Below are 24,164 nucleotides of genomic sequence, written 5' to 3'. Positions count from 1 at the left end.
GCTGACAAGGTGGGGGAGGGGGAGGGTGAGGAGTCTGCCAGGGCCAGTCACCCAGTGACTGTGCCACCTTCCTCCGCGACTGGCACAACTCAGCCAGCGCCTGGGCAACGCCGACACGCCCTCAGCCAGAACCCGTTGTGACTGGGTGAAGCTCTGGAGCGTCGATGTGGCCCAGGTACAGCCTTGGCCACCACCCACACAGAGTGCCCCAGGCCTTGTACATCCTGACCCATGGCTGATACCTTCGTTCCCAAGGCCTCCACCACAGACGTCACCCGTGCGGTGTTAGCCTAGTGGCATGCATTGTTGGCACCACCTCCTGGCCCTGCACACAGTTGGACTCCTCCAACTGCACCTGCAGGCGCTGGGTGGTTATTGACTACCCCTCATTTAGTCCCTAGCTCTGTGTCTGCATCGCCATTATCGATGGGACTGCCCTTTCCAGAAGCCCGGGACCAATACAGCTGGTCCTTGGGCTTGGGCTGCATGCAGACTGTGTGCCCCTTTGGGTGTTCCTACCTGCACCTAATGTACCACAGCACGTGTGGGGTGTGCACCAGTTAGTGCCCCAGGAGCCTGTCCAATAAAAGCGCCCAACCGAAGTGGGTGTCTCTGGGATGGTGGAGGGTGTTGGAGACAACTGTGATGAGAAGCCAGTGTCATACCCGGACTGGCGCTTCGGGGTGTCTCGGAGTGGTGTTTGCGGGATCACTTTGGACTGCACGGTAGCACAGGTGGATAGCACTATGGCTTCTCAGCGCCAGGGTCCCAGGTTCGATTCCCTGCTTGGTCACTGTCTGTGCGGAGTCTGCACGTTCTCCCCGTGTGTGCGTGGGTTTCCTCCGGGTGCTCCGGTTTCCTCCCACAGTCCAAAGATGTGCACGTTAGGTGGATTGGCCATGATAAATTGCCCTTAGTTACCAAAAGGTTAGGAGGGGTAATTGGGTTACGGGGATAGGGTGGAAGTGAGGGTTTAAGTGGGTCGGTGCAGATTCGATGGGCCGAATGGCCTCCTTCTGCACTGTATGTTCTATGACTCTATGACTATGACTTCACTCTCCATCATCTCCTCGTTTCTGGAATCTGCTTGGTGACTGCCCTCTCTACAGGCCCAATGACCAGGTCCCATGCCCGCAGCTCCACTGTGGTGAAGGGTCACAGGTCCGGCGGTCCTCCTCCAGTCTTCTATCTCTCCCTGCAGTTATGCGGCACCTTGAGAGGGGGGTGGATACGTGTGTTGGACGGGGTTTGGTGCCAGGGGCACGTTGCTGCCTACTCACCCAGGCTTCCCTGAGGAGGTCGTGCAGCTTCGTCGGTACTGCTGGCGGTCCTGGCAGTGGGACCAACGGTGCTCATGGTCTCTGCCACCTGCGTCCAGACACGGTGTATGGCAGCGGATGGCAGCCTTCTTCCCATCCTCGGGAACAGAGTGGCCCGCCTCTGCTCTATGGTGTCCAGCAGGGTCTCCAACTCGCGTTCGCAAACCGGGGTGTCTCTCTCCGTGCTGCCATATAGTTGGCTGGGATGACTGTGTGGGGAGTGGAGTGCTAATATGTGGCTGCAGTGTGTCAGCCTCTCGAGTGGTAATCCTGACCCCGGCCAATCGGACACTGGTTTTCATTTGAATCGCTCGAGTTCCACATGGCAGATAGCCCATTAACGGATCGTGAATTGCTTCGTGAACGGGCCAATTTAGTTGTCGTAGAAGTCCACCGATTCAGTCTCAGCATCAACGCTTAGGTTCTGATGCGGAGATTCCGGCCTAAGTTTCTGAAGCTGAGTTACTGACGAAGACTGTGTCGAGAAAACCTTACATCTGCATGTGACCCAAGTTACAGCTGGCCACTTCATGGTTTGCCAAATTAGACTCTCGCAAACCCAGCATCAAGACTGTATCCTGAAGTGGGAACTTGGATGCGGTACAGTAATGATCGATTTTATTTTCCCTCTTTTTAAAGAGTAGACATCTATTCAGAAGTACATTAATCAAATGCATTTTAAATAATAAAACAATAATTAATTAAATGTACATCAATATTTATTTCAAATTCTCAGAGGGTTGGTATTTGTTAATGCAATTTGTCCTAAAGTATAGTATTTCATGCAGTTAGATTTGCTTATTTCCAGGAACATGTATTCAATCACATGAGCTTTTAATTAGGTTTTGTGAAAAGTGCTATAAGGATGATTCTAATGTCACCAACACAATATCCATTTAAAATGAAAGATCCACTTTATCGATCTGCCAATTGTCAGCGTATTAGATTTGATAACTCCTCCTGTTTATTGACTGATAATCATAGATGCCTTTTCTGTGAACTTATTCACATGCTCAGTAAGCTTACTAACAAATCTAATTCTTCTTTTCAAAAAAGCCATAGATAAGGTTTTCCTTCATTCTACTTACAAACTGTTATTCTGGAATTAAAATAATCTCTTTCGGGGATCATGTGATGCAGGCCCGGGAATAGCTGCTTTTCTGCGGGCTCAGGCGCCACTCGCTTATAATCCACCATTTATCCTGTTTGTCTGACATTTATCGACTTCATCCTTGAATTAATATTTACTGTGAAGTCCGTCAATAAAAGGCGGCAGCCAGATTCAGCAGGGTTGGAGCTGCCCTCTCAATATGGCGGCCTGATCCTCAGGGGATCTCTCAACCTCGCGCTCTCTGCGGTTCTCTTGGAAGTAGAGAAAATGATGACTGCCGAGATTATCCGAGTGACTGATCTAGAATCTATGTGCTCATGAGGCTGAGTTGCAAAGCACCATTAAGAGGCTTGATGGTACGGAGGAGAGAATCCTGCATGCAGAATATGAAGCTTCCTCTGCGGAGGCAAGAATTCAACCAAAACTGGTTTGAGTAACGTGGCGAATGTCGCAGGGGACTTGGAGAACCGAGGTTGGATAAAGAATATCCGAATCGTTGGTCTGCCAGAAGGTGTGGAGGATAAGACCCCTGGTAAGTTCTTCGAGAACTGGCTGCCATGTTTTCTCAAGCTGGATGTGAAAGCTGGACATATCCTATCTTTGAGGCCAAGAGATGGTTTTCGTTCCAGGCCTTTAGTCATTCATGTCCACAACCTTAAAGACCGCCAAAAGGTCCTGGAGACAACAAGACATGGTGAGACCTGGCTCCATGAGGGAGTGAAGATTTCTTTCTTCCCAGACTTTCAGCGACATTGCAGGCCAAGCGTCAGTGCTTAGATGAAGCTTGAAGGCAATGAAGGTTGTTGAAGTGAATTATGTTATGCTTTATCCTGTGACCCTGAAAATTGTATCCGACAACTAATTCAACTACTGCCTGAACCGTCATTCAACCCATGAGGGGCAAGGGAATGGTTTCATGATTTGCAGCTCAGACTTTTCCCAGATCACGGTCTTGTCTGATTTTATTATCTTGTATCCAGTTCGAGGATGTTTCTATTATGTGTGCACTGACTGAAAGTATTTTCCTTCTCCTGGAGTGTTTCAGGAACTTGTATTATCTTATCTTAGTCATGGTAGATATGCTGTGTGCTTAACATCCTTGTCTTTCTTCTATCATCTGAGTGTTAATCATGGCAGGACCAAGTGGCGCCATTTCAAAAGGATGGCTGGTGGTGGATGCAATTCCTCACAGCTGGCTCTAAAATATTGGAGGGACATCAGATTCCCATTCCCTAGTTGGCCTTCCTTTTCTTCTTCTTGTTCTGGGGAAGGTTTCCAGATCGCAAAAACAGTATGGCCATGGGGTTAATCTACAGGTCCTCAGTCTTAATGAGGATTGTCCCTTCGGATCTCCATAGAATCCCTACAGTGAAGGAGGCCCTCTAGTGCACTCGGTCACCTGAACAATCTCTGTTACCCTGTCTAGGGTAATCTTTGTTTTAGCCAGAAGCTTCTTTTGCTGTTAATACCACATACTAAGCGACCACGCAACATGTCACCAGGTGCTGTCGTCGAGAAACACATGGCTATAAAATGCCACCCTCATTAGACGAGGGGCCTAAGCGGACAACGCATGGCCGAGGACACACATAGCCCCCTGTTTTGTGCACTGAGGAGCTCTGCTCGCCAGAATTCATCAACACAGCAAGAAATCAGGACGCCATTTTTAAATGGTGTCCCAATCACCAGGGCCCCCAAAACAGCCCTGATACCCCCTGTAAGCCCCAATGCACTATGGGAGCTTGACCCATTGGCTGTGCCAACCTGGCACCCTGGCAGTCGTGGAGGAGGAGGATACCCTCTCCTGGTGGCCTATAAGGTTACCTCAGCCCTGAACATTTACAACTCATTCCAGGGCTCGAGCAGAGACTTGTGTGGCATATCCCAACCAATGAGGGAGCTAGGGCCTTTCTCACTGGAGAGGTGACCTGATAGAGGTGTACAAGTTATGGATAGAGTGGATAGCCAGAGACTTTTCCCCAGGGCGGAAATGGCTGCCATGAGGGGACATCATTTTCAGGTGATTGGAGGAAGGTATAGGGGAGATGTCAGAGGTTGGTTCTTTACACACAGAGTGGTGATGTGTGGAATGCACTGCCAGCAGAGGTGGTGGAGTCAGAGTCATTAGGGACATTTAAGCGACTCTTGGACTGGCACATGGACAGCAGTAAATTGAAGGGTGCAAGTTAGGTTGATCTTAGATTAGGATAAGTGGTTGGCACAACATGTTGGGCCGAAGGTCCTGTTCTGTGCTGTATTGTTCTATGTTCCGGCCAGCTGGCAGTGCCACCTAAGCACCTTGGTCAGCACTGCCAGGGTGCCAGTGCCAGGTTATCCAGGTGACACCAGCAGTGCCAGAGTACCAAGTGGCATGCACCTGGAGGCCTCCGATCACCTGGGAGACCACCACAAGTGCTGTTCCATCTGGTCCCTGTTTCTGGAGACCAGTGCTAAACGGTGCTCGCCTGAAATCTCCTAGGCAAAGGACATAGATTCCATGCCTCGGGTAACTCAGGAATCTACACATTAAAGTGAGTTAGTTGACTTGCTTTAATATGCAGATTTGCTTAAAAAGTGATCAAAGCCCTCAATGGGTGTGCTTTACATCGCAAGGTGGGTAGATCCTGGAAGTAGGGTATGCCAGCTTCTATTTGCCATGCTGTGCCGCAGTGAGCTGCTTTTTGGGCACAGCGTGGCCGTTGGATCACACCATGATGCCAGGAGGCTATGGGGACGTCAAATTTCTGATAAGGTTGCAAGATGTTGGCTCACAACCTGTTAATAAGAAAATCTTCTTTTTATCCTCCCCTGTTATTTCATTGCTGTAAGGAATTAACGAAACCGCTCAATATACTAGCTCCAGCCCCCTAGTTGAATGGGTCAAACTACCAAATCATGGACATTTTTCATTCATTGCTTTATGATGCTGTGGACACTTTGACTTCTCGGTTCCTTTTGGAGGTTTCTCCCTTCCTCCTCGAAGTCTGATTGCTGCAGACGTGCGACCAATTCAGTTGCAATGTGGTGGCTCGAGGCAATACTAGGGAGGCCTCCAGTATAACGGAACATGGGTTTATTGGGTATCAAATAAAGGGAACCTATACAGAAGCACAGAGTCACTAAACAGGTCTTCACTTTCTGGCTCTAGGACCCACTCTGCCTGGGACCCACTCCCAGGGCCCTGCAATTTTTTCCCCGTTGGTCTGGCTTTGCAGGCTCTTGCGCAAAAAGCCCAAGCCAGTCATGTTGACCATGAGGGCTCGGCCCTTAAAGGGGCCACACTACCACAGGTACTGTCTTTAAAAATGGAAATATGAGGAAGTAATTTTATTTTGAAAACCACAACCAAGCGTAGCCACAATTTACAAAAAGACCAGAAACGCCAGCCCGAGGTTTTTAGCCAAGTAATGAAAACAGCGATTTAACGGATTCCCCCAATCAAAGGTAACATTCAGCATTCAATCTACCAAGAACAACTGCATTCACCTTTAATATTCATTGTATTAAAATACCAGACAACCTTTACTACTGACAGAATCATGTTTACCACAATTGTTATTCCAAACCAGGCTGTAAACATAATTGATGCTGGAGATAAATTGTAGCAATGACTACTCTCACTTTAAAAAAACATTTTATATACTGTAGGGATAATAGTAGTGTATGTGCCCAGGATAAGTGCAGAATCCCTGTTGCAAATCTCAAATGATTTAAATTCTGTAATAAACTTCAGTTTCATGTAGGACTGTGCATGTGGACAACTGAAGGATATCCATGTAGAAGATGAGCAGATGATGAGAATGAAGAGCTGGGATGAGATTTAGTGGGTAAGAAGAGGTACTCTGCCTAACCCCAGCAACTTGATCTCCCACATTTTGGCATGCTCGTTAATGGAAAAATGTGTGGCTACAAACAAAATGCAAGATGAAGAAATCAAATATTAGAAAAATATTTAAAATCTCCAGTTATTCCCAGTTGTTTAACAATACATATTCTACAAATGCTGATTGTATTTAATATTGCTTAATTTATCCATTCAGTGCCACCAATAGCGTAAGAATGCTTGGTGAATGCTCAAATAGGACAAAGAAAGACACAGAGAATAAGATTTAAAGCACATGAACACTAAATTGCAGTTTCAGTTGCATGATTTAGCATGCTTAGCTGCCTGATTAATCCATGATAATTCACAAATTAAATTCACAGGATGTCTTTAACACAGATGGTTTTCAACAAACTGGATAAGGCACAATGCGGGGGGGGGGTTTACTGGGCTCGTTTGCCATGTGAGCAAATACCATTATGACTGCTAACTCTCATGGGAGGGCCATAATGAGATTTGCACCAGGGAAAATTCAGAATAAGATCCCCGCGCCAACAACATATTCAGTTTCATCCCAGTGAGAGCGTGAACCTGAGTACCATCCATTTTCATTCATTTAAATATGCATAAACAGCATAATGCTGTATCTTCCGGGGACATCACATGTTGTGCCCCCCCCCCCCCCCCCCACCCCTCCCAAGCAGTCAGGATGACCATGCCTGGGGCACAGAGGCGAGTGTAGCCCCTGGGTGGTCAGGGAAATGACAGGGCTCTGATACCCCCCTGCTTTTTTTGACAAAGTGTTAGAAGATCTGGATAGAAAATCTGGTTTTCAATCGCAACCTGATCCTTTGCCATTTTGGAGAAAATTCTGCCCAAAATCTTTATTGAAAAAGAACCTATTGAACTATTGGATGAGATTCTCTGACGTCCCCGTGACTGCTTTGTGGTGGGGGGAGGAGAGCCTCCATTGACTGGCAATGGGATCTTCTTGTCCCACCACTGTCGATGGGGTTTCCCATTCAATCCATCCCATGCTGATGGGAAACCCGCAGTGGGGGTGCACCGGTGAGACCGGAAGATCCCACCTGTGTGAATAGTCGGAAGGCCTCGCCCATTATGTTGAAATCATAGATTTAAAAATATGAATACCTTCGCTTCTGAAGTAGGCTCTAGAAAGCACAAACGTCCACCAAATCCTTCAGCTGAGAGGCAAAATTTACGTTGTTCCTTCTGGATGGTGGCAGTGGACTGAAGTACAACTTCATCATCCTAAGAAAAGTAAAATGAGACTGGTAAGAACAGCTTGTGGATTTACTAACATTTTGACTAACAAGAGTTTGAACTACTCCCGAGAAAACACGACGACTTGTCTCTCAATAACCTTCTGACTGTGAATATGAAATGGTACTCATACAATCCTTTTTATTGGCTTGCCATCATATGCGGCCAAAATAATTAAGCTGAAAAATAGTGCAACATCTATGTAACTGATAGCCCAATATATTTTTTTAGGATTCCATCCTAAGTACCTAATGTTCAAAGTGCAAGGGCTGTACTGTGAACTGCTCATTTTATAATAGGACAAGTACGCAATGCCATTTCAGTAATGAAATTAAATACAATGCAACATATCAATCCCATAATTTTCTTGCATAAAAATGGATCGAATGTTAGGGAAGATGGGGAAATAAGAGTGTCAATAAATAGACAGGAAAAAGAGATGTAAAGAGAATTTCTGTTGATTATGTGCGTTGTACAACCATCTGCAAACACTTCATAACAAGATAAAGGCCACATTTCACTGAGCTCTACATTAAGCCTTCCAAATCTTCACCTCCCTCAATGGACATCAAGGAATGACTTTACTGATCAGGGGCGGGATTCTCCGACCCCACGCCGGGTCGGAGAATCGCCGGGGGCTGGCGTGAATCCCGCCCCCCGCCGTGTCCCGAAGTCTCCGCCACCAGAGATTCGGCGGGGGCGGGAATCTCGCCGCATCGGTCGGCGGGCCCACCCCGCTGATTCTCCGGTCCGCGACGGGCCGAAGTCTCGCTGCTGGAATGCCTATCCCGCCAGCATGGATTAAACCACCTTTTGAATGGCGGGACAAGGCGGCGCGGGCAGGCTCCGGGGTCCTGGGGGGGGCACGGGGCGATCTGGCCCCGGGGGGTGCCCCCACGGTGGCCTGGCCCGCGATCGGGGCCCACCGATCCGCGGGCGGGCCTGTGCCGTGATGGCACTCTTTTTCTTCCGCCTTCACCATGGTCTTCACTATGGCAGAGGCGGAAAAGACCTCCTCCCCTGCGCATGCGCGGGGATGACGTCAGCAGCCGCTGACGCTCCCGTGCATGCGTCGCCCGGCGAAGACCTTTCGGGCCCCGGCTGGTGTGGCGCCAAAGGCCTTTCCCGCCAGCCGGCGGAGCACAAACCACTCCGGCGCGGGCCTAGCCCCTCAAGGTGAGGGCTTGGCCCCTAAAGGTGCGGAGACTTCCGCACCTTTGGGGCGGCCCGACGCCGGAGTGGTTCCCGCCACTCCATTACGCCGGAACCACCCCCCCCCCCCCCCACCCCGCTGGGTAGGGGAGAATCCCGCCCCAAGTTTCCTTACATTCAGCAATCATTTGAACCACTGCTGAAAGGGAGAATGGCCTTCACAAATGAAATTCTATGTGACTTATTAAGAGATGGTATATAGTTCTTTTTGACTGTGAAAACTGAAGACCACATCGATCCAGTCAACTGGTTGATGCCACATCAACAGGATATGCAGTTAAGCTCCAAAGGGAAGACAGTTCCTGAACCAATTCTTTCAGGATTTGACCAGGATCTTAAGTGGTAAAATTAAGAGGTGTTTGATTAATTATGATCTAGGCCATTTCCTATTTCCATTTCACCCCTCCTTTCCCAATAGGGTAAGGTTGAAAATTGCTGCTAGCTAAAGTATGGGTATCCTTTCATTCCTATGGATTTCTTCCTCTTACTAAAATCTTCCCCGTCAACAGGGAACATAATTTTCCATTTTTACTGCCTTGGCAGGGAATGTAATTTTCATTTTTACTGCCTTGGTGGTAATCTAAGGAGTTAGGAACATAAAAACTAGGAGCAGAAGTAGGCAATTCAGTCCCTCACGCCTGCCCCACCATTCAATCAGATCATGGCTGATCTCTTCCTGGTCTCAAATCCATGTGCCTACCTGCTCCCCATATCCCTTTAACCCATTTTATATCATCAGAAATATATCCCTTAATGGTTTACATTCCGAAATCCAGTCCATGTTTTCCAAAAGACACTTTTAAACAAAGCTTCCGTTCCACTTTTAACATCGAATCCAGTCCAGGATTTTACATCAATCGTTTTAGGGTACTTTGTCCTGACTGCTGTGCAAACAGTTCACAATTGCTTTAACTCTTGATTCCGAGGCTGTATTTTATTCCCAGACTGTGTTAAAGGATGATATCAAAACATTCCATGTACTTCTGAAGTCTGCTGTCCCACTTGAAATCCAGTTACTATAATTCTCTCTTTAACTCAGATCACTTTGTTTACTCTTCCTTGAATTCTTCTGAACAACTTTGGTCTCTCTTTACTTAACTCCAGACTTCTTAAACATATCTTCATTTCTCTCGTTTCTTTAACTAGCTGGACTTTAGATTTCCGGCAGAGAGAGATGTTCGCTCGCTAGCCTTCTAAATCAACTGTTTTGAGCAGAGCTACCTTCTCTCTCACTATCCATCTTCACCTACCCACAAATTCAGTTAAAACTAAATTTTAAAAGCTTCTCTACCTTACTAGGCCCCAGTAGCTGAGCAACTACTGCTGATTTATTCATTCTTCACACCATAGCCCACCAAAGATTGGTGTGGGAGAAATGGGTTTGAATTCATGGGACAATGGCACAAGTACTGGGGAAGAGGCGACTTGTTCCGATGGGCAGTCTTCATTTGAATCATGCTGGGACCAGAGTCCTGGCGAATCAGCCGTAGATAGGGGTTTGAACTAAATAGTGGGGGGGGGTTCAGTTGTATGCAGAATTACAAAATCCAAGTTCAAGGAGAAGGTGGAAGTGCAGGTTATTGACGAGGACTTTAAACTAGTTAAAGGGGCCGAGAGCTCAGGAGGAGGTTAGTAAGTTTTCAAGAACACATTAGAGAACTGAGAATATAGAAGCTGGCAGGAATCTAACTTCAGTTAGAGCAGAAATAGGACAAACACAAGAAGGGGGTTGGTCAATGCAGGATTGAGGGTGTTGAATCTAAATACGCGCGGTATACGAAACAAGGTAAATGTGCTTGTTGCGCACATTGAAATTGACCAGTACAATGTTGTGGGCATCACAGAGATGTGGCTGCAAGGGGATCAGGGCTGGGATTTAAATGTCCAAGGATATGTGTCCTATCGAAAGGTCACGCAGATGGGCAAAGGGGGCAAGGTTGCATTGCTAGTAAGGAATGAAGTTAAATCGATTGCAAGAAGCGATAGGATCGGAAGGCATAGAATCTGTATGGGTAGAGTTGAGGAATCGCAAATGAAAAAGACTCTGATGGGAGTTACGTACAGGCCCCTAGCAGTAGTCAGGATGTGGGGCAGGGAATAAATCAGGAGATAGAAAAGGCATATAAGAAAGGCAATATTACAATAAGCATGAGGGACTTCAATATGCATGTGGACTGGGAAAATCAGGTTGGTAGTGGATCCCAAGAAAAGGAGTTTGTGGAATGTGTAAGAGATGTTGTTTGGAGCAGCTTGTAGTAGAGCCCAGTTGGGAACAAGCAATTCAGGATTTGGTGACGTGTAATGAGGCAGACTTGATTGGGATCTTAAGGTGAAGGAACCCTTAGGGAACAGTGACCACAATGTGATAGAATTTACCCTGCAGTTTGAGTGGGAAAAGCTGGAATCAGATGTAACGGCATTACAATTAAATAAAGGTAACTACAAAGACATGAAGGAGCAGCTGGCCAGAATTGATTGGAAGGAGAGCCTTGTAGGGAACACAGTGGAACAGCAATGACAGTGTTTTGGGAGGTTATTTGGTAGGCACAACAGAAATTCATCCCAAGGAGGAGGAAACATGCGAAGTGGAGGGCGAGGCATCCATGGTGGACAAGGGAAGTCAGGGACAGCATGAAAGCAAAAGGAAAAACATACAAGGTGGCGTGCATTAGTGGGAAGCCAGAAGATTGGGAAGCCTTTAAAAGGGAGCAGACGACAACTAAAAAAGCAATAAGGGGGGAGAAGATGAAATATGAGTGCAAGCTAGCTAGTAATATAAAAGAAGATAGGAAGAGTATTTTCAATATATAAAAGGTAAGAGAGAGGCAAGAAAAGATATTGGACCACTAGAAAATGAGGCTGGAGAAGTTGTAATAAGAAAAGAAGAAATGGCAGAGGAACTGAATAGTTACTTTGCATCAGTTTTCACGAAGAGACCAGTGGGATGCCAGTGCTCCAGGAGAATCAGGAGCAGAGGGAAGAGTAGTGGCCATCACTAAGGAGAAGATTCTGGGGTAACTGAAATGTCTGAAAGTGGATAAGTCATCTGGACCGGACGGACTAAACCCAGGGAGCTAAAGGAGATAGCAGAAGCATTGGTGGTGATCTTTCAGGAATCACTGGAGGTCCCAGAGGACTGGAAAATAGCTCATGTAATACCCATGTTTAAGAAGGGAGAGAGACAGAAGACAGGAAATTATCGGCCCGTGAGCCTGACTTTGGTCATTGGTAAGACTTTAGATTCCATTATTAAAGATGAGATCACGGAGTACTTGGAGGTGCATGATAAAATAGGACTGGGTCAGTATGGCTTCGTCAAGGGGAGGTCATGTCTGACAATTCATTTATAGTTCTTTGAGGAAGCAACAAGGATGTTAGACAAAGGAGAACCAGTGGATGTGATTTATTTAGATTGCCAGAAGGCCTTTGACAAGGTGGCATATAGGAGGCTGTTAAATAAGTTAAGAGCTCATGGTGTTAAGGGTAAGATCCTGACATGGATAGAGGATTGGCTGACTGGCAGAAGGCAGAGAGTGGAGATAAAGGGCCTTTTTTCAGGATGGCAGCCGGTGACTAATGGTGTGCCTCAGGGGTTGGTGTTGGGACCACAAGTTTCACAATACACATTAACGATCATATGAGGAACTGAGGGCTCAGTTCCTATGTTTGCAGATGATACAAAGATATGCAGATGGACAGGTAGTATTGAGGAAGCAGTGGATCTGCAGAAGGTCTTTGACAGGCTAGGAGAGTGGGCAAAGAAGTGGCAGATGGAATACAATGTGGAAAATTGTGAGGTTATGCACTTTGCTAAGGAGAATGGAGGCATAGACTATGTTGTAAATGGGAAAAGGATCAGGAAACCAGAAGCACAAAGGGACTTCAGAGTCCTAGTTCAAGATTCTCTAAAGGTTAACGTGCAAGTTCAGTCTGCAATTAGAAAGGCAAATGCAATGTTAACATTCATGTTGAGAGGGCGAGAATACACGAGCAGGGATACACTTCTGAGACTGTATAAGGCTTTTGTCAGATCCCATTTGGAGTAATGTGAGCAGTTTTGGGCTCCATATCTAGGGAAGGATGTGCTAGCCTTGGAGGGGGACAAGAAGAGGTTCACAAGAATGATCCCTGGAATGAAGAGCTTGTCATATGAGGAGTGGTTGAGAACTCTGGGTCTGTACTTGTTGGAGTTTAGAAGGATGAAGGGGGATCTTATTGAAACTTACAGGATACTGGGAGGCCTGGATAGAGTGGAGAGGATATTTCCATTAGTGGTAAAAACTAGAACCCAAGGCCTCAGACTGAAGGGACGATACATTAAATCAGAGATGAGGAGGAATTTCTTCAGCCAGAGGGTGGTGAATCTGTGAAACTCATTCCAACAGAAGGCTGTGGAGGCCAAATCGCTGAGTGTCTTTAAGCCAGAGGTAGGTAGGTTCTTGATTAATAAGGGGATGAAGAGTTATGGGGAGAGGCAGGAAAATGGGGGTGAGAAACATATCAGCCATGATTGAATTTTGGAGCAGGCTCGATGGGCCAAGTGGCCTAATTCTGCTCCTATGTCTTATGGTTTTACATGTGGAATAGAATCACAGTTGGAACTTAACCAACACCACATGTACAAACACCTTTGTCCAGCATGAATGTAACTATAGGTTTTTGTCCTTCCAGGCACAGAAACCGACTTAAAACTTTACCTTATTTCTAATATTTACCAATACAACTATAAATCCCTTAAAACCTTTGTTTTCCTCACACCTGGCATCATTTTTGTTCTTCCCAGCGCCATCCATAATGCAAGCACATCTACTTTTTAGTATGGTGACTAAAACAAAAGACAACACTCCAAATGTCAACTGACCAATACACAATAAATGTCTTAATATAATCTGTGTCGTCCTGTGCTCCAGTTTTCTGGCCATCTATCTAGTTGAGATCCAGCTTGTTAAACCTGTAATTTAACAGTATGTGAATAAAAAGCCACATTTCATTGCAAATGAAAGCAGTAATTATTGCTGTTACTGACTTAGCAGCACTAATTTAGTATTTATTTATGTTGCACAGTAAACAAGATATTGATGTAATTAAAGGAATTTTTGTCTTTTTTACATATGTGGTTTTTCATGGGATGTGGGCATCACTGACAAAGCTTTGATAAAGAGTCATCAGACTCGAAACGTTTGCTCTTTTCTCTCCCTACAGATTCTTCCAGACCTGCTGAGATTTTCCAGCATTTTCTCTTTCAGATTCCAGCATCTGCAGTAATTTGCTTTTATTTTATCCCGTGTAATGTACTATAACTCTTGATGTTTCTAACTGTTACTTACACGTATTCAAATTCGGAAACGCTTTTACATGCAAAGAGTAATATAAGTTTGGAACTGTTTCTGCAGATGGTACTTGGATCAATTGTTAGTTTTAAATCTGATATTGATTTATTGATACATCTTTGATAATCAAAGTTATTAAGGGATTTGGGCAAAAGTGGGTATATGGATTTAGGTGCAGGTGCTGAATGGTGGAACATGCTTGAGGGGCTAAATTACCTCCTCCTGTCCCTATGCACCTAACTGAAAATTATTTGAATTTTGATCTTGCAATTGCTGCCTGATATCAGTTACTTTTCTATGTTTGCATGTGTTGCCAATACGAAAGAAAACCATCACCTTGGACAATGTCCCACAAACAGCAATGAAATTAATAATCAGAAATCTGTTTTTAATTATGTTGGACAGCATGGCTGTCTCCATTAGAATTTCCCATATTTTGGGGGCACCACAGCGGCACAGTGGTTAGCACTACTGCCTCAAGAAGAAAGTCCTGTTCGTGTAAGCCATGTTGGCTGGGGTTTGTTACTGGGGATGAGGGGGGCTGGTGGTTATATTGTTTTGTTCTTGTTGAAAACTGATGGTTCAAATTATAAAATTATATAAATGCCTTAATAAAATATTTTCCAAAAAAAAGCACTGCTGCCTCACGGCTCTGAGGTCCCAGGTTCGATCTGGCTCTGGGTCACTATCCGTGGGGAGTTTACACATTCTCCCCGGATTTGCATGGAGTTTGCCTCCACAATCCAAAGATGTGCTGGGTAGGTGGATTGGTCATGCTAAATTGCCATTTAATTGGAAAAAATTAATTGGGTACTCTAAATTTACAAAATGATTTTAAAAAAATAATTTCTCAGATTTTTGTCGAATTACTTATTCAGAAGCTGTTGCCTGAAAAGGGATTGGCATGGAGCAAGTGATTTTAAAGTATTGTTGCAGCAATTTAAAGGGGTCTGACGTGATATAACCATATATGAAAGGAATTTTAAGCATCATACTATTTCTATCAGGTATCAGCCTTGGCCCAGTGCAGGGGAGCATTCCCAAGAGCCCAATACATTTATCAACCATCATCATTAAAAACTGCTGATCTGATTATTGAGCACACTGCACTTCATGGAGCACATTTCCCGAACAGTGACTTATCTTGGCTGTACATCATTGGCTGTGAAGTGCTTTGGAATGTCCTGAAGTAATGAAAGGTGCGATAAAAATATAAGTTATTTCTTTAGTCTCCCTTTCTTTTAGTGATGGCACTCTTGTCTCTGAATCAGAATTACCTTGGAATTATGCACTAACCTAGTGAAGTTGCAGCACAAGTTTAGTCTGCCCGCTAAATACAAAAGACAGCTGGCAATACGCAAAGTTAAGCAGTCATCTAACTAACAGATCACAGCAAAACCTTTAGCCTTATCACATTCAATTATAGATGGTGATGGACAAGCAAGCAAATCCATAACAATCTCAATCCTAAATTCAGAGGAGTTCAACATGTGAGAAGAGGCTGCAACATTTGGAAGAAGCTTCAGTCAAAAGTGCCAAGTGGGCGATAACACCCAACCTCCTCCTGAGGTCTCTGCCATCATAGATACCAGTGTACAGTCAGTACAGTTCATTCATTGTGATGGTAAGAAATAGCTGAGTGAACTTACCACTGCGAACGCCATGGGCACTGGCAATATCCAACTATAGTGCTGAAGATCAGCACACTAGGACCAACTGCCTCCCTGCCAAAGTCTTCCAGTGTAGCAATAACACTGGCATCTACCAGACAATACAGAAAGTTGCTGGGTATGTACAATCCACAAAAAACAAACAAAGCTAAACCAGTTATTTGCTACCCTGTCAACCTGCTATAAATTAGAAATAGTTACAAATTAGGAATATGGTGTGAATATACATACATATAAAATTAGCTTGATATAGGTAAAGGAATGGGTTAGATTTTTAAGTTCATTTACAAAAAATAAATTTAGAGTACCCAATTCTTTTTTTCCAATTAAGGGGCAATTTAGCGTGGCACATCCATGTACCCTCCACATGTTTTTAAGTTGTGGGAGTGAGGCCCACGCAGACACGGGGAGAATGTGCAAACTCTACATAGACAGTGACCCAGGGTCGAACCCAGGTCTTCTGCGCTGTGAGACAACAGTGCTAAGCACTGCAACACTGTGCTGTACCTTTAAGTTCCTTTTTGATGAAGATTGCTTCAGGTTTCACTGTTATGGAAATCAGGCCAGCGAAATCATTATTCTGGGATAAGGTTGGCTGGTTTGAACAAAAATCTATAGTTGAATGAGATAACAAGTTGTATGAAGCTGTGTTTGACTTTTCACTTAACTCGCTTTATTAAGATGTTTTCTGGAGCACATATATCCTGTAGTATGTGGGACATAAGATGAAAGTTGCCATAGTCCCAAGAACCATAGGCTTCCCTTCCCTTTTGAGAGAGAGACTGACTAGTGGTGATCTAACCGCACGGTCACACCTCAGACATGGGACATTAGATATCTCTGCAGTGAACAACAGCCTGGTTACACAGCTTGATAAGGAATAAGCAGCTGCTACACTAAATGCTGGGCATTGCGAATAGTAGCAGAGGCAGAAAGTTGTGGGAGGGGGGAACTGGTATGGGAGGGACAGCTTGAGAGGTGATGAGGAAGCAATGGAAGCCATATGGTACGTGCAAAGGACCAAAACGTAATGACTAATGATCAATATCAATCCGAAGTTTAGAAAAAGAACTCCGTCCTACAGGGATTTTGAAATAAAAATAAATATAGGACAAAAATTGTCCGCAATCCATCCAGGCATCCACCCCTGAAGAAGTTACAAAGTAGGAGACTTTGGTACGGTTAATTTCACTAGGCGGTAGAAAAAGTACTCAGAAGGTGCCTCTGGATGGTACTCCAGTCAAACATTCCTGAAGGGTTCCAGAATTTGAGAAGAGCACTGAGGAGAGAAGTGAAGGTGTCACTTAGATCCTATAGATTTAAAAAAATCTTTTGTGCAGAAAAAGGGTTATATGAACAGACACCACGGTACCTCTATGTTAGTTCCAAAACCTTGCCAAAATGCTTATCTCAAGCAGGATCGCAAATATTCAACGAGTTTCCCACAAGTTAAATGAGATCCTTCCACGTGCTGGTCTTTTTATTTAGAACAAAGACAAATAACTGATAAGGACCTGAATGTAAAGCTGTAAAAAAAATGCCCATTTGGGGGTAGTATCATTGAATGGTCAATACCTAATATGGAAGCATGATTCGTCAGTTAGGAGCGGGTTTCATAATATAAGAAAAGGCTGGTAGCTGCTGAGAGGGAGAACCACCTTGACCATCATGAGAAAGACACAATGAGTCAGAACTGCTTCTCTCCAGGGAGAGACGGAGGAAGATTTCCAGAAACAGCTCTTGGAATGCTGTACTAAATCAGGCTACTAACAGTCACGACCTGCAGTATGGTGAAAGTGAAAACAGGAGTCTTCACTCAATCCCAGAACATGTTCTGCTTGTTGAGTTCACAGACACAGCGAAACTCCAACTCTTCAACTACAGAAGCCTTCGCAGAAGCTACACGGAACCTCCAGTTCCAACCCCTTCACTTTGGAAAGAAGGAACACCAGCAATGGTCCCCCAACAATAAAGCAAGGAACTGATTTTAAATCTCATCATTAAGTATCCCTTTTCTTCGAAGACCAAGGAGAAATGGGAAGAGGAATTGGGAGAGGAGATCAATTGGGGAGTATGGAGTGAGGCACTGTGTAGGGTAAACGGGACCTCCTCTTGTGCAAGGATGCGCTTGATGCAGTTTAAGGTGGTGCACAGGGTGCATATGACTCGGGTGAGAATGAGTGGGTTCTTTCAGGGGGCAGCAGATGAGTGTGAGAGGTGTGGGTGGGGGCCAGCGAATCACACTACATGTTTTGGTGTTGCAAAAAATTGGGAAGATTCTGGGCGGGAGTGTTCGCGGTCTTAGCCAGGATAGTGGAGGGGAAGGTGGACCCGGACCCTTTGGTGGCGATATTTGGGGTTTCAGAGAAGCCAGAGCTCATGGAGAGGACGAAGGCCGATGTATTGGCCTTCGCCTCTCTGATTGCACATCGGCGAATTTTACTGGAGTGGCAGTCGGCATCGCCACTGGGGGTAGCGGCTTGGTTGGGTGACCTGTATGACTTCCTGCGGTTGGAGAAGATAAAGTATGAGTTAAGGGGCACTGCAGAGGAGTTTGAGAATAGGTGGGGATGTTTGTGACCGTGTTTGAGGGGCTGTTCGTCGCGGGGGACGGGGGGGTGAAAAAGGGGAAAAATCTGTACAGACTGTATAATTGATTGTTGGGAAGTGTATTTCCCGGGGTGTTTATTTGCTGTAACCTGTTTTGATACATGTTTGTAATAAAACGCTTTTTAAAAAAAATTATCTCTTTTCTTCATCTGCATTTAACCTTTGCATTTGTATTTTACTTAATAACTTTATCACTGTTCCTTCCGTAACTTGCAGCAGTAGTTTTGTAACAAACTAACCTTCATCATGTATTCTGCTATAAAGTGTGCCTGCCAGTCATTTTTACACTGCACCATTCGCCGATTACATGAGACAGTCTTATCTCAAACTCTTAAAACTCAACATCGCACCATATTAGTTGCACTTAAATCCTGGCTGACTGCTTGATTGGATAGTGATAACTCTCAAGTAATGTTATGATTTCACTCAGGATATCTTTCAACGAGTTAAATTCTCACAAACCTCTTTCCAATCGTCAAGGAGACACCAGTCGTGTCCAGCACCATTAATACATTGCTTGCTGGCCCTCAGTTTGTGGTTTGCCAGAACCACACAACACTGGACTTTATAAAAGGTTCCATTTGGCCACATAGAGCAGGGAGCAGGAATCCCAATGGCCGGAGAATTCTGGCCATAGCCTAGAACTAATTGGCAGAGGAGAGGCAAGGGTAATGCAGCTAACATCATGGCAGCATTCAGCTGAGGCTGGCACGAAGGATCCAAAGGATTCAGCCAGCGAGTGGTGGGTCTGTGGAATTCATTGCCACAGAGGGCGGTGGAGGCCGAGAAGTTGAGTGTCTTTCAGACAGAAGTTGATAAATTCTTGATTTCTCGAGGAATTAAGGGCTATGGAGAGAGAGCGGGTAAATGGAGTTGAAATCAGCCATGATTGAATGGTGGAGTGGACTCGATGGGCTGAATGGCCTTACTTCCGCTCCTATGTCTTATGGTCTTATGGTCTAAAGAGATACTGAGTTCAGAGGGGTTTAAGTGGGGAAACCAACCTGTGGCTAGTCATAGCTAACATAAAGAAATATAATGATGATTGTTGTAAGCCTGAGAGCATTGCTGCAAAAATTTGTGGGAATACTATCCTTAGCAACATTATTCATGACTATGGCTGCAGTATGCAACATCTACATGTCCAATGCAACAATTCACCAAGCTTGCTTCGACAACACCTCCTAGTTCTGCTACCTCTACCATAAAAAAGAACAAGAGTAGCAAGATTATATGAACACCATCAACTTCAAATTTGTCCCTCGGTCCGTTATTTGGACATATCCAATTGTTGTTTTATTGTCACTGGGTCAGAATTCTGGAATTCTAAACCAAACCATCCTCTTGGTGCACCATCACAGTTTAAGGAAACAGCCCAATTGTCTCCTCAGAGTTCTTCAGGGATGAGCAATCGGCACACAGCTTTGCCAGTGCCGTACACATCCCAGGAATAAAAATAACATTTGCAGCGTACTTAGTTGTGGCAAGTTGTCAAACTGAACTCTGGCGCCAGAATACTTTTGAACCACAAAAGTTATATCAAACTCCTTGGGCGGGATTCTCCACTCCCACGCCGAAGTGGCCGCGCCGTCGTGAACGCCGTTGTGGTTCACGACGGCGCGGAACGGCCCAGGTCCCGACCGATTCAGGCCCTGACAATGGGCCAGGATTGTGGCCGCGTCATCTACACGAGCCAGGCCTTGTTGCTCGCGTAAAAGCGGCGCCGCATAGATGACGCGGCGGCCGCCGCATAACGGACGTCATCCGCGCATGCGCGGGTTGGGTGGCGCCAACCCGCGCATGCGTGGTTGCCGTCCGCTCTAAGTCCGCCCCACAAGAAGATGGGGGACGGATCTTGCGGAGCCGCGGAAGGAAGGAGGTCCTCCTTCAGAGAGGACGGCCCGACGATCGGTGGGCACCGATCGCGGGCCACCCCACATTCCAGGTGAAGCCCGGTGCAGGATCCCACCTCGCCCCTCCCGCAGGCCGCACCCCCCAGCGTTCACGCACCGCCCACGACTGCAGCGACCAGGTGTGGACGGCGCCGGGGGAAACCCGCCGTTTTGGCCTGGCCGCTCTGCCCATCCGGGCCTCAGAATAGCGGGGGTGCCGGAGAATCGCCATTTTGGGTGTTTCCGGCGATTCTGCGGCCTGCGAAACTCGACTGGGCCGTTCCCGCCGCTTGGGAAAATCGCGGGAGGGCGTCGGACCGGTGTCCCCGGAAATTTTGGCGGCCCAAGCGATTCTCCCAACCGGCGTGGGAGTGGAAAATCACGCCCCTTTTGCCATATTACGGGAACCTGTCATCCTTCATTCTGCGTGACTCCATGCTGGCATACTTTCGACGGGGGAGACCACAGAAAATACCCAGCCCAGCCCACCCACGAGCTGTCCCCGATAATACGTTGGGTGGGGGTTGGGGGAGTGCCAAAATCAGTATCCCAACTGTCATACTTAAATAAATAATTAACGCTCAAATAAGCTTGTTACCAAGCCAACTGACTGGGATACTATGTTGCCCATACCATTATACTGTTGGCCTGGGCAGGAATGGGCAGTGCATTTTTTTGAGGACACATTGAAAAAGCATGAGGACAAATTAGGGGGCGTATCATTTGGTGGGGTGCCCTGTGCTTGCCAGGGGCACCCTGACACCCCCCTCCCACCACAACACATCACGTGCCCCCCCCACCCCGCACTTTGCTCCTCATTGCTTGCCCTGCAAAACCGTTACCCTCAACACCGCTCCCTGCCTTCTCAGTTCCCCCCCACCACAAAAGCCCATGCTCCAGCTGCCATCACAATTCCTTCTGCCCCCTTGCAGTCCCGGCAGTAGCCACTATGCTGAGCTCTGGTGCTGCTGAGGCTGCAAAAGTTGCTGGTCAATCAGATTGGCCAGTAGCTCTCAAGGGAAGGGCTTGCGCTGAAGGCGTATAAACAGAAGAGAACATCTATGATAAAGTGGAAGGCAGGAGTGCTTAAATGGCAAAAGCGATGATGCTGTGAAACAAAAGCAAGTGGAAGATTGCCATTCATGCCACACATGGACACATCCTTTGTTTCTTTACTACACACAACCACTCTTTGGTTTTTGCACCATTGAATCATTTGTTAGTTAATCGTTCCTGCCATCTGTCCTACCACAGACCTTGCCTTTTGTTCTTCTTGCCCCTCCCCCGTTCTACTGGCTTAAAAACTCTTACATTTCTACCTAACTTCAATTCTGATGCCATCGATCTGAACGTTTAACCCTGTTTCACTTGCCACAGATGCTGCCTGAAAAACTCATGTTTCGCACCTCATTACCTTCCAAAAATCTAAATATACCACATCTACTGATTTCCCTGTATCTACCTTGCTCCTTACATCCCTTAATAACTCTAGATTAATCAAACACAATTTTAATTAAAACTGTGTTGGCTCTGTGTAATCATACTGAAATGTTGTGGTGCTTTGGTTGCATGCATTTCCTTAGCCAAGTTACAATCTTATGAATGAAATCACTACCAGATACGGGTACTTCAGCTGGTAGGTCAGTCAGTGCAGCTCTCGTTCTTATCAGTCAACCTGGTTGAGTAGCACCTTGTCCAAAATTTACCCAAGTTGCCAACCTAGGGGAAGAAAGTAGCCCAGAAATTCGGAGAGCATAGGTGACAAATACAAACTCAGGTACTACCACAACAGTGTCACTAACTCTGTGGGTGAGGGGGACACATTTCAAAACTGTGCACTCATTTGATTTTGTTAAGGTGACAGATTCGAAGATATAATTAGTTTGTGTTCTGAACTCAGTAAATTTGCTGTAAGTTGATCGCGCAAATAACTGATGCTGCTTTTTGAAATATGATGATTCTTAGGAGAGGCTATGTTTAGAGCAAGGAGTTTGCATCACCCACATGTTAGGCTAGATCTAAACCACAGCCTTGGAACAGGTTCCTGGCAATAGAGGCCTGTTTCACTAATTATTCACACAACACAAACAATCCAGTTATCCTCTAATTGCATGCAAGTGTGTATGCAAAAAATTAACAGTTTCCAGTAGGTTGTGAGTAGCCACAGTCAACCGTGTAAGACTGAATAAAGAGGTGAACAATATGCTGTTCCTTTAGCATAAATATTCCTTGCATTGACAAATGACTAAGCTATTAAGAACAGGTGCAGTGAGATACCAATACCGTGCTGGTCTGAGAGTCCCATTAACAGTAACCTGAGAGGACCAAGTATGTTTTGATCTCAAATATTAGCTTTTATCTTCGTTCTAAAAGGAATCTTAACATCGTTCCAGAACAGGATTCAACTGAAAGCACCTTTAGCTCAGTTATCTTTAGGAAATCAAAAATAAACTTCTTCCATCGGGCAGGAGATAAAAAAGTCTGAGAACACGCACGTACAGATTCATAAACAGCTTCTTCCCCGCTGTTACCAGACTCCAAAATGACCCTCTTATGGACTGACCTGATAAATACTACACTCCTGTATGCTTCACCCGATGCCGTTGTCTATGGGTGCGACAGCGCGAAACGGCCCCGATCTCGACCGATTCAGGGCCCGAAAATGGGCTAGGATTGGGGCCGCGAGAAACTCGGAGGGCATGTCGCAAAAGCCGCGTCATCACCGCACGATGGCCGAATGACGCGGCGCTGCACCATAAATGGTGCGACTCGCGCACGGAAGGACCCGGAGTAGGAGAAGGAGTAGCGATGGTTGAGCCCCGACGAGCCGCACGGAGGTTCCGGGACACGGATCTGGTCACCCTGCTAGATGAGGTGGAGAACAGAAGGGCCTCCCTCTGCCCAAGACATGGGCATCGCCAGCCATCCAGCGCAGTGTTGTTGTTGGCGTGATGTTGGCACCGCTGTCAGTACTGTGGGGCAGACCCCCCCGGACCGGGGAGCAGTGTCGAAAGAAGCTGCACAACCTCAACTCGGGCTGCCAGGGTAAGTGCACGTGATGGATGGCGTCACACACTCACAGGTTGAGATAGCACAGACCCTGGCAGGAATGTCGCACTCCCTGGGCTCGGTCTCTGCGAACATTCGGACCGTGGTCGATCCCGCTGCAGGCCTCCAGGACTGGCAGTGCCAGGTGTCGGTGGTGCGGCGGGGCATGTCTCCGATCGCATCTCCGTCCCACAGTGAGGCCCGGGGGCCACCGGGGACCCGAGGGAGGAGGAGGTTCTGGGGCCCGTCCCGGTAGCTCCAGCAAGGGACGTTCCGGTACACTTGGCCACCCCCGTTCCGTCCCTGGCGCATCTGGTGGGCAGCGGGCAGGTCATGGTGGCACAACGCCATCCAGCACGCCCACCGAGCAGCCTGGCCCATCGAAGCCGGGCCGCCCCAGGAAACGCGTGCCGACAGGGAGCCATGTCGAAGGGCGTGATTCTCAGCAGTCCGCCTCCACTCCTGCTGTACCATCTGGGAACACACCTAGACATAGTGGTAGGGCCCCTAAGGCAAAGAGGTTCAGCACATAAGTTGGCATGGGTGCGGGGCACAGTTTAGTTGTAGGGGGTAGGGCACCTGTATGTTAGTCTCACAAATAAACTCACTGTTGAATTTGACTTGTAAGACTCTGTGCTATGTCCGGTGCCAGGGGGCTCGTGAGGGTGACCGAGTGGGGCAGTGGTATACGAGCGGTTCAAGGTCTGTTCCAGATGTGCTGTCCCTTTCCCCCCTGCCTCCCAAAATCGGACACCGTTGTCCTCAGCACACCGATGCCAGCCACCCCACATGGGCATGTGGTGAAATATCCGTCACGAAGGCTCTGACCACCGGAATGCATGGTTCAGCTGTAGCCATGAGTCAG

At 46.5% G+C, this 24,164-nt stretch overlaps 1 protein-coding gene across 1 annotated transcript in view; it reads right to left on the bottom strand.

Annotated features, from left to right (window-relative positions):
- ryr3 (ryanodine receptor 3) overlaps positions 1–24,164 on the bottom strand; it is a 593,334-nt gene that overhangs the window by 481,804 nt on the left and 87,366 nt on the right. Inside the window, 1 exon segment of the mRNA XM_072484927.1 lies at positions 7,406–7,525. Within this exon segment, the coding sequence (XP_072341028.1) occupies positions 7,406–7,525 (120 nt within the window).

Source organism: Scyliorhinus torazame, chromosome 2 (genome assembly GCF_047496885.1).
Source record: "Scyliorhinus torazame isolate Kashiwa2021f chromosome 2, sScyTor2.1, whole genome shotgun sequence".
Lineage (NCBI taxonomy): Eukaryota > Metazoa > Chordata > Chondrichthyes > Carcharhiniformes > Scyliorhinidae > Scyliorhinus > Scyliorhinus torazame.
The sequence above is the reverse complement of the archived record's forward strand: the minus strand, read 5'-3'. Positions and strand labels throughout refer to the sequence as shown.